This window comes from Triticum urartu, chromosome 2 (assembly GCF_003073215.2).
Source record: "Triticum urartu cultivar G1812 chromosome 2, Tu2.1, whole genome shotgun sequence".
In the NCBI taxonomy this organism is placed as follows: Eukaryota; Viridiplantae; Streptophyta; class Magnoliopsida; order Poales; family Poaceae; genus Triticum; species Triticum urartu.
The window spans coordinates 723,349,098-723,360,003 of NC_053023.1; the positions used below are offsets into that span (position 1 = coordinate 723,349,098).

At 47.6% G+C, this 10,906-nt stretch overlaps 1 protein-coding gene across 1 annotated transcript; it reads left to right on the forward strand.

The window, feature by feature from the left end:
- Positions 1-395: 395 nt before the first annotated feature.
- Positions 396-1,777, forward strand: LOC125534372 (FK506-binding protein 5-like). The gene is made up of 2 exons (XM_048697624.1): positions 396-1,227; positions 1,330-1,777. Exons 1-2 carry the CDS (start codon positions 610-612, stop codon positions 1,435-1,437), a joined length of 726 nt encoding a protein of 241 aa, XP_048553581.1. The 5' UTR covers positions 396-609; the 3' UTR covers positions 1,438-1,777.
- The last annotated feature ends 9,129 nt before the right edge of the window (positions 1,778-10,906 follow it).

Here is a 10,906-nt window from a genome sequence, read left to right on the forward strand (position 1 = left end):
GCCTGGAATCTCACTTAAACCCGAGAGAACAGCGTTTATCTTGAATGACGCGAGGTGGGCAGGTGCGCAAAGTAAACCTGGGTGGGTGAACCGAGGAGGATTCTTCAATGCCTCGCAGCTTGTTTGGTGCTTTTGTCCTCGGCATCCATCGACATTCTCCGGATTACTAAAAATTTTCTATCGTGGTGCGGCAGCAGGTGGTGGCTGGCCTGGCCTCCTCCCGGTCTCCCATGCCCAGCTCACCACTCCCTCCGGTCCGGCACACGGTGGAGTCGCATTGACATAAATCCAGTCTACGAAACTGGTTCAAACCCTCGAGGGGCATTCCTGGAAGACAAGATAAATCCCAGCCTCGCCTCGCCTCACCTGCTCGAGTTCCATGGCAATAAATAGGGGCCTGTCTGAAATGAATCGGCGACAGAGGGGAGTTACTGCCCTCGAACGCATCGACGGCACCCAATCCATCCTCTCCTCAAGGAAAAAGATTGGAGAATAAAGTTGAAGAAAGCGAAACAGTAGACCACACCGCACACAAACACCTCCCAACCCATCCAGAAGCCCCCAACCCCGTTGAGCGGCGCGCCTGGGAAGAAGCGGAGCGGAGGAGCAATGGACCAGCACCAGGAGCTGGAGGTGGATGTGGAGGGAGAGCCAACGGATCAGCGCAAGGAGGAGGAGGCGGACGCGGACGCGGGCAAGCCTGAAGAGCCGACGGATCAGCGCAAGGAGGAGGAGGCGGAGCGGGAGGAGGGAGACAACCTCAAAGAGCCAACGGATCAGCGCAAGGAGGACAAGCCTGACGGGCTGACGGAGCAGCACAAGGCGGAGGCGGTGGCGGTTGCGGTGGTGGTGGCGGAGGTGGACAAGTCTGAAGAGCTGACGGACCAGCGCAAGGCGGGGGCGGTGGTGGAGGTGGAGGTGGACAAGTTTGAAGAGCTCACCGACCAGCGCAAGGAGGAGGCGGCGGAGGACAAGGACAAGGACAAGGGGACGGAGAGGAGCTCCAGCGAAGAGTCGCCGTCGCTCTTCGTGCACCCGTGCTCGCTGCTGCTGCGGTACCTCGTCCGTGCCTACGCCTGGTGCATGGGCATGGCCGACTGGTTCGGCGGCGGCGGCACAAGGCCGAGCGCCGCTCCTGCCGCGTCCCTTAACTCGTCACGGGAAGAAGCAGGCGAGGCGGCGGGCGTCAGGACCAGGGAGATCTCCAGCTCCAAGACCACTGACAGAGTAAGTAGTTTCCAAGTTTTTTTGCAAGCATTTCTCATTTCCGGATTATTCTCCATAGTTGACGACGAAGCTCTTGGCCACGCACGTACGCGATTTCTGCAGGGGTTCTACGTGCGGGAGATGATCGTGAGCATGTGGGCGGTGAGGAGGCCGCGGCCGCCCGGCAACCCGAGGGAAGGGCGCGGCGGCGGTGGAGGAAGCCACAACTAGCGTTCAGCCTTGCTAGCACTACGTACGCATCTGCGGCGGCAATGGAGCACGTACGTACGTACGTCGTCTCAATCTCGCAGGCTGTCAACTTGGGAAAGCAGGTGACCTTTGGTTGTTTGTTTGTGTGTATAGCAAAGTGTCTGGATAATCAAGAGATTAAGTGCTGACGTTCTTCACGTAGACTTTGACTGATCACATCTTGCCATAAGATTAAGAGTAAGAACTACTGTGTGTTACTGTGTTAGCACAGCTCTTGCTGCAGTCTGTGTTCTGTAAGCTGATTGAAACCTGCTCAACTTATCTGCTGACGTTGGTAGTTAACTGCTACAGCCTTTTTGTCTGTTGCTCAAGTGATGTGCTGTCCCGTGTCGGTGGTCTCGTGTTTCAGTAAGAAACTCTGTGTTGGTACTGTTCTTCTATACTCTGTTGGTATGTTTTGCCTGTGTTTTTGCAAGTGCAAAGTGCAAACCTGAACTTGACTGCTAAAGTTGGCTGTTAGCTACACCCTACAGTAGTCAGTCGGTCTGTTTCTCAGGTGGTATGGAAAAGGAGGAAGAGAAAACTATATCATCGCTGGGTGCATTGCGTATGAGTGTCTGTTCATTTTGTTTTATTCGACTGGAATTGGAGTATTCAGTCCTGGACTCCTGGTCGACTCGGTTGACTTGTTTGCATGTCGGCCATTTGAGGAGACCGCTAGATCATCCGATTCCAACGGAAATCATACTAGTAGGAGTAGGTTATTGCAAGAGAAATCTTAAGCAAGGTAGTAACATGATGGAGTACCATCTAACTAGAGTAGCTAGTGCGCTACGTGCAGCTTTAGAGCCAGCCCAGATGTAAAGGCATTGCAGTCGGCAGGGTCATCAGATCACTCATCAGGCAGCCGTAACAAAGTGTACTGACCAGTGCATGGGCATGCCCTGATAAAAAAAAGGCAATGAGACGACGAATCTAACCGCCCCGAAAAGAGAACATACCGCTAGACTTTTTTACCTTTGGGGAAAAAGAGAATATGTCAAAGATGCAAAGTCCAAAAGGCCCCGGTGTGTAGCACGCAGTCGCAGTACTTCACTCCAGTGCCGTGGCCCGTGGACGACCGACGACGCACCTTTTGCATGTAGCGTAGCGGTAGTACCGAGCGGTACTTTGTTGAACCATTCATGCGATCGCCAGGTGAATAGAAATTGTTGCTGCACTTTTCATCGCAAGTTAATCAAAAGGGCTTGAAATATACCAGTATGAAATTACAAGGGCAGCGACCAAATCGAAGGCAGAACCCACTGTTTGGTTTGAGCCCAGCTAGCCCTACCAAATTTTTATGGGATTTGGTTTGAGCCAAATGGCTTGCCAGACATTTGGCAACACAGCCCGGCCAGTATCTGGTTTGGTTCCAAAATCCCATGATGTAGCCAATAAAACAAAACAATAGTTTCACGCTTATCTGCATCATTGGGCTACAGAATGCAGTTTGGTTTCAGTAAAAAAAAAAAGCATTGCAGACAAGACCAATCGAAGGTTCAGATCCATGCTTCATTCGGTCCATATATTGGCACCAGAGCTGGGAAAACATACTAATGACATCTGCAAAAATGGCCTAGTGGGGTCTCTTGCACAACATGGACATCCACCATTGTTCTTATCCTCTTTATGTACTAGCGTACCAGTACATACAAGGGACCAAAGGCAGAAGAGGCCTCAGCTAAATATACATACAGACAGGGATTGCAGAATGTAGTACTGGCTTATTACATATTCGAGAAAAGGAAGAGACGGTTCTCATCTGGACGATGTGCAGCGGTCGCACATCCGATGCCATGCCGCCCCCGTCTCGTCGCCTCTCTGCAGACCCGCACCGAGATGGTGTTTCGCCGGCCGCCGGCGCCGGGACCGGGAGGAGGGTGGTTTCGCTGTCTACCGGCCGTGTGCGCCGTGTCTGCTACGGGACGGAAGCGTTTCCACTCGCGAATTCTCCGTGTGCGCCGTGTGTGCGGCGGCGGAACGAACGGACCAGCCCGCGGCCGAGCGAGCGACTGCATGGGCTGCTGCGCAGGCCCAAACGCTAAAGCCAGCTTCCAGACAGGCCGGCCTTTTCCGGCTGTTTCCTTTTTTTCTGTTTTTGTGTGTGTGTGGTTTTTCGTTTCGGGTTTGTTTTCGTGTTTTTTTCGTTTTCTATTTTTTTTAGATTTTGTGTTTTCTTCTGTTTTTTATCTATGCACGTTTATTTTTTAATGTAGGTTTTGCAATATATAGTAAAATGTTTATCAATTTACGGTGAACATTTTTTTCAAATACACACTAAACTTTTTAAATATACGATTTACATTTTCTAAATATGGAAGGGACATTTTATATAATGTATGATGGACAATTCTGCTATATACATTAATATATGATGAACTTTTAAAATTATACAATGACCATTTTTTAATAGGCACTATACTTTTTTTCTATTATACGGTGATTTTTTAATGTATACTAAACTTTTCTAGAACACATATTGAACAATTTTCTGAACTATATTTTTTTGTTTTAGTTGATTTTTAAAATATTCAGCTCTTAAAAAACAAACACCATTTGGCGCGGGGGAGGGGGGGGGGTGGTGAGAACTGATTAAAAACCTGAAGAAGAAGAAGAAGAAAATTAAAGAAACAACTCCCAGAGCAAAGTGAGCCGACCCATTTGGCTCGTCTTCAGTGAAAAAAATGTCAGGTTCCCCTAAAACAAATGTTGACGCACACATGCGTCAACTAGTCTTGCTGTACAGATGTTGCTATCCTTGGTGAGCGAAGAACATGGGCCTTGTGTAGGCCGCCACCCAAGAAGTCTGTGTAGGCTTACCGTGTGTCCCGTGCCTCGGTATTATGAACTCGAAGCTCGTAAAAGCATAGTTCACTATATTTCGCAACTCCTTGAGGGCGAAGAAGAAGAACAGTACCTCTATTGTTAGGCATGGTTGGACTCGACCAAAGGAGAATTTGGTGAAGCGTAATGTAGATGGGGCTTTTGGTATTGAGAGTAACACTAGAAGAATTGATGTTGTTCCTAGAGATGACCGGGGCTACTTTGTGACCGCTTCAAACCCAAGACTTGACGTTGTCGGTGATGCAATGACGGCGGAGGTGATGGCTCCGCGGGACAACCTTGCCCTAGCAAATTCTGTAAGGTGCAATAGGGTGGTGGTGAATTTTGATTGTACGGAATTTATGATCATGAAGAATGGTGGACATTTAGTAGGGCCCGTGGCAGCGACCTACGACGATTGTTTCTTCCTCTTTCGTGATATTTCCTTTGAATTTTATCCTAGGGAAGCCAATATGGCAGCACATGTTTTAACCAGTAAGTCGAAGAACACTAGTCGTTCTGTCGCAAGAGGAGCCTCGTGCATTTCTTATGGTTGTCATCACAAATGATATAAGCGTTTTGTCTTATCAACAAAAATCAACAAAAAAATTGCACACTTACTATTCCGTACGGCTTTTCAAATCCATCATTACAGAAGAAAATGACATCATAGTTGATTCGACAGGTTGTGTGTATTTTTTTTAGCATCAGTACAGACATAAACGCTCATATACACGCGCATACACTCATCCTTATGAACGCACACACGCACATCCTACCCCTATGAGCACCTTCGAGAGATTGAGCCGGCATATCATGTTAAGATTTTACGAAGTCACCCTAGGCGCCTCGTAGTCGACGGGAACGTCTCCTCCCACTGAAAACGTATCACCGAAATTCCTAAAATAAATTCAGGATAAATGCGAGCACCAAGATTTGAGTCCTGGTGGGTTGCGTGTATGGAATGGAATTGCCACTCTTCACATGTGTGGGCTAAACCGGCCGCGTGGAAACTGCGAGGCTTTGCTTCAGCTTAGTCTTGTGTGTGCTCGAATGAACTGCGAGCCCGTGCCGTTTGTGCATATCTTTTGCTCGTGTCCGTTTAACATGCCAAGCAGGATACGCTTTCTTGAGATATTAGATGGTGGGAGAGAGAGGATTTTCGTGTCACGTTTCCGTTTCGATGATTATAGACGACTAGAGCTGCATCTTTCTCCTGAACACTTCTTAATTGTTCCTCTAGACCTCTCCGCCGCGTCTTGTTACACCGGCGTCTCTGTCAGCGTTATTTCTAGAAACACCTCTCCCGCATCCTACTACACAGGTGTCATTATTGCCGTTGTTCATCTCGGCCTCCTCTCGTGCGTCCTACTACATTGAAGCAGTCATCGGGGTCATTCTTCTTGGCCTTCTCTCCTACGTCATGCTGCACTAGCTCCATTGCCGACATCGTTCCTCTCACCCTCCTCGTCTGCGTCCTATTGTACTGTCACCATCGTCGTTCCTTTCAGCTTCATCTCCCACATCCTACTGCACTAAAACCGCCATGACGCACACACTGCATTTCTCCTCAATCGTCCTCTGTCTTAGCGCCCTCCTATTCGTCCCTCCACACAGACTTTCTTTGCGGCGACGATGCTAGCAACTAGTTCGCCGCGCTGCCGACTAGATGGCTCGCCCATGACTTCATGCTTGTCGTGTCGAATGCGGCGCCACGGCTACCATCCACTGCAGCCGCCAAGGCACTATACTATAAATATGTGTGCTATGTGTAACTGTTAACTCTTAATCACATCTATGCAACCAAACACCATGTAGTTGCATCAGCGCTGCCAATGCAGGACACCAAACACCATGTCAAAAATTGCCCCCCTAATACAGATAGTCTATACACGTCTTTCTGTACACTTTGAAAATATGACACGGCTGGCCTGTGGCGTTGCTGTGTGTTTATTGTGGGGTCAGCTACCCCACATCGTGAAGATTTTCTTTTAGAAAAAGGAAAAGCTCTCCTTCACCCGACTGATCACTTGCGCCGCATCCGCCGGCTCCGCGTCCATCGGATCGTCTGTTGATCGGACGGATGACAACCTCCCCGCTTCTGCGCGACGCGCGTGCGTTTCTGAAACAGAGTCATTGTTTCAGTATAGTTATTCTTGCAACTGACCATCTCTTCTATCGACTCTATCAACTGACCATCTCTATCGACTGAGAGGGCTAGGGTACGCGGCTAGATTCGTGAGGGGAGGGCGGCGGCGTGGGGTGGCGCAGGGCGTTGGGCGGAGGCGGCGGGTGGCTGCGGGCAGCGCGGGGCGTTGGGCGGCGGGGGCGGTGACGCAGATCCTCCGCGGTGGCGACGACGACGACGGGTTCGGCGGTGGCTGACAGGTATGGATCGGGCAACCCTCCCCCTCCCCCCGAACAAGATACTCCCATCTCGTCGGCTCCACCCAGGCTGCTGTTCGTCCCGCCCACCGCGTGATGCATTTCCGCCGTGATCTATTACTGCTCGCTGTCGGGCCCCAACTTGCACTAATTGATTTTGTGTTCCCTGTTTGATTGCTTGAGCATGCATTTTCCCGAAGGAACGAAACAGTGTCAAAATTATAGAACATACGTATGGTTTTTCATTGGATATGTGTGTTTTAGGTTGCTGAAATGTTAGTTCAGTTTATTGCTGCTACAAATTAGCAGACGTGCTCTCACCTAGTCAAATAATGCAGCTGACCAACAAGCGAGCTGACTATAACATCTCTCAAGCTTAAATTCAGACAACCCTTTCAAGCTGGACTGGAACTTCTAAAACAGAATTCAGAGCCACCAACTTGTTGCAGAATTCAGACACCCCTTTTGAAGCTTAAATTCAGTTAACACTAACAGTAGAACAAAAAGCGTCTAAAACAGAATTCAGAGCCTGATCAACTAGTTGCGGAAACCATTGCATTTTCGCGAAATGCATGATTAACAGCCCTTCGTTGGACTGAAACTCAAAGCAGCCAACTCGCATAGTTGTGAAAACTCATAGGTGTGTTTCTGAATTTCTGGAGCGTGCAATTTCTATAGGATCCCCTTGTTTCATTTTTCTGAAGCTACTGTTCCAATACTCATGCAGTTATCCATTTTGTTTTTTCAGAGAAACATATATGTAATTTCTATTTAGTTCAAATCTTCTGTAGCTAATGCAGTTATCCAGTTTGTAGTTTCAGAGAAACATATATGTAATTTCAGAAACATTAGCTATTTTTTTAGAGAAACTTACGTTTCTAAAACTAGTTAGTAGGTTATGTCTGTAGCTTATGTTTGTGAAACTACATGAATGTTTGTACTGCTAGCTTATAGCACAGGGAACTCAGTTTTTGCTTCTGAAACTACAATCTTTTCTCTGAAATTTTAGCTACTGTTCCAATACATTTCCATGAATTTTTAGCTCATGTTTATCTGAAATTAGTTGGATTAGCTAATGTTCTTTCAAACCTTGTTTTGCAGCATGCCTATCTTCCAAACTCGTTGGTCGGTAAAGCGGCTGCGTGAAATAGCCAATGAAATCAAAGGGGAAAAGAGAGATGTAATAAGCAAGTCCAGCTTCGGGGATTTGCTGTTTATATCTCCTTTGGTCCCTCCTCCTGAAGAGCTTCTTGATTTCATTGTTATGAACATTGACCCTAAGAATCGTGTGCTGAAGTATGTAATCTTCGCTTTTTTTGTATTTCTTTTCTGTTGCATAACACCTTTTGTTTTCTTTATTCTCGCAACATCTACTGATTTTTTTTATGAATTGTAGGATTAATGACCACAAGCAGATCCACTTTTCAAAAGACATGGTTAAGAAGATATTCAATGTACCATCTGGTAGCAGACCGATAGAGTTTGGGAAGAGGGGCAAAGCTGATTTCCATGAAGTTTATCTGGGCGGCGGGGATAGGGCTCTGATAGCCACCGCAGTTTCCGTCTTATCAAAAGCAGATGATGATGACACCATCGAGAGGTCATGGGTATTACTGTGCCTCGCTTTGGTCCTAGCTCCTGGGACAGGAAACATGGTCCCCCTAGATTATCTTTACACCCTACGAGATATGAGTATGGTCCATGAGTTCGAGTGGGATGAGCATATCCTGTGTGATGTGATGAGAGAAGTTAAAAAATACCAAGATAAGAGGAATGAGGGTAGAGGGTAATTTCTCATCGGTGGATGTATACCAATGCTTCCGGTACACCCCCTTTGATTCCTGTAACATCCCACTCCTTTTATCTGCAACAACAAATCTTTTTCTTGAGGCGCTGATGTTTTCTTTTCTTTTTTGTGTCTTTTTTGCAGATAATTTACATGGACCATCTTGATGTGCCAAGAGGATGCTTAGTTGATCACACCATCAACTACTCGCTTCCTAGAGCTTGTTTTGTTCATGAAAGAGACTTTTATGCTGTTGTCGCAGTGGACACCCTGGATGATGGGTTTGGAAAGCGTCCAATAAGTGATTGAAACTGAAAGACTTTGCTTTTTTTATTTTTATATAGAAGACATTTGTCTGTTGCAATTCTTAACTATTTTCTCGTCTTTGTAATGCAGTTCAGGACCAGTACACCGTACGCAGTAGTTGAGTTCATGTCATATATAGATCAACATCACCAAGGAGCTGCCAGTGAACATGTCACAGAGGAATTGCCGGAAATCAGCGACCAAGGGGGTGCTGTTGGGGGTGCAACACACACTCCAGATGTTCCTGAGAGCTCCCACATGCAAGAAAATGTACATGTGGGAGCAGATGCGGGTTCTCAAAGCCCACCTCACGCTGGCACAGGGGGTACCAATGGGAGCGCAGAGCATGTGCATGAGCCGCCTCCATCTAACATGGAGAGTGGTGACGACGTGTGCAGCTCTTTGGAGGAGTGGCTCCATGCATTGCCAACAATCGAGGAGTTAGAGGTGGTTTTTTCTCGCAACTCATTTTTTCCTTTTTCATATTTTTTGCATCTTCATTTCACTGGCATGTTACAAACTACTGTCCCTACCAATCTAATGCCATTGTTTCCGTGCATCGCAGTTGCCCCCACAGATGCAAGTCATATTTAATAAGCACAAAGAGCTCCATGCCAGAGAACTTAATGTTGCATTCAGCTCATTTGGGAGGGTCTTGCAAGGCATGTACTGCAAGCGAATGGGCCTAATGTTGTCTGAGGCACACAAAGCTGAGTGCAGCATTCATGGACAGAGAGCCGAAGGTGAAGGCATCACTTTCAGTGTACCAGGGGGGTCTTCTGCTGCAGGCATGTCTGATGGGACTGCAACTGAACCTTTTGCGCAACAACCCAAGCATCCGGAGCAGCCCAACATTCATCCTGTCACTGTACCGCCTCTGCAACAGCCCAAGCAACCAGCCACTGCCACTGTACCATCTCCGCAACAGCCCAAGCAACCAGCCACTGCCACTGTACCATCTCCGCAACAGCCCAAGCAACCAGCCACTGCCACTCTACCATCTCCGCAACAGCCCGAGCAACCAGCCACTGCCACTCTACCATCTCCGCAACAGCCCAAGCAACCAGCCACTGCCACTCTACCATCTCCGCAACAGCCCAAGCAACCAGCCACTGCCCCTCTACCATCTCCGCAACAGCCCAAGCAACCAGCAGTGGAAGTAGGTCAAAACAACGGCAATGATCAGAGCAATGGTAGGGGAGAAGACTCAGGAAGCAAGGTAAACGGCACTAAATTTAAGCCTCCTCGCAGCCCAAGCTTCGCACATGTGAATCTGACGAGGAGGCCAGACACGCTTGAAGACAGACCTTCTTTTGGATTGTTTGAACCGGGGAGTGATGATGATCTACTATTTCAGGAGTTTCCTCAAGTTCGTACATTCCCAGCAAAAACTTCTGTTGCAGATTTGGACTCCTTCTTGTCGATCCGTACGAGGAGCCCTTTGTTTGGTGAATCTCCGGCTACCTCAGCTGGGCCAGTTTACGATGTGACTCCCATCGCAACACGTCCTCCAATTTCGACAGGCCCTGCAGGTTATTGCACTCATTTCTCCCCAACTACTTTGTGCTCCAACCCATGTTTTGTTTTGTTTACAGAAACTTGGCACTTTCATGCTCCAAACCATTATTTTTTCTCATCTTGTTTCTGTTTTCTTTTTATTTTTCAATTGTGGGGCAGAAGCAGGAGTAGCTGAGACAAGAGAGGAGGTGGTGATTGAAGTGAGCAGAGGGGGAAAACGTGATGCGAAGAAGCCACACACAAGAGAGTTGCAAAATCGCCAGAAAACGCACCGAAGCTGAAGAGGATGAAGAAGATCAAAGTTAATGCTTCCGATGATGCCATATACAAGCAATACTGTTGCACAAATTACCACATAAAGGACCCTCCAGAAGGCGAGCCCTTGTAAGTGTGTTTTAGCCCTTTTTTGTGTTGATAAATTGTTCGTTCCATCCACTTGTTTGCCACTAACCGAGCCACTGTTTTTTTGCAACATGCAGACCTCCATTCATTAGGATAGGTGGGTTTGATGTTTCTTTCAAGCATTTTAGCAACGGGCTAAAAAAGCGAGCACATTTGAACAATGAGGTCATGTCACTTTATGTTGAAAGCTTCAACATCGAGCAAATGTATAGCAAAAGCAAACCTAGG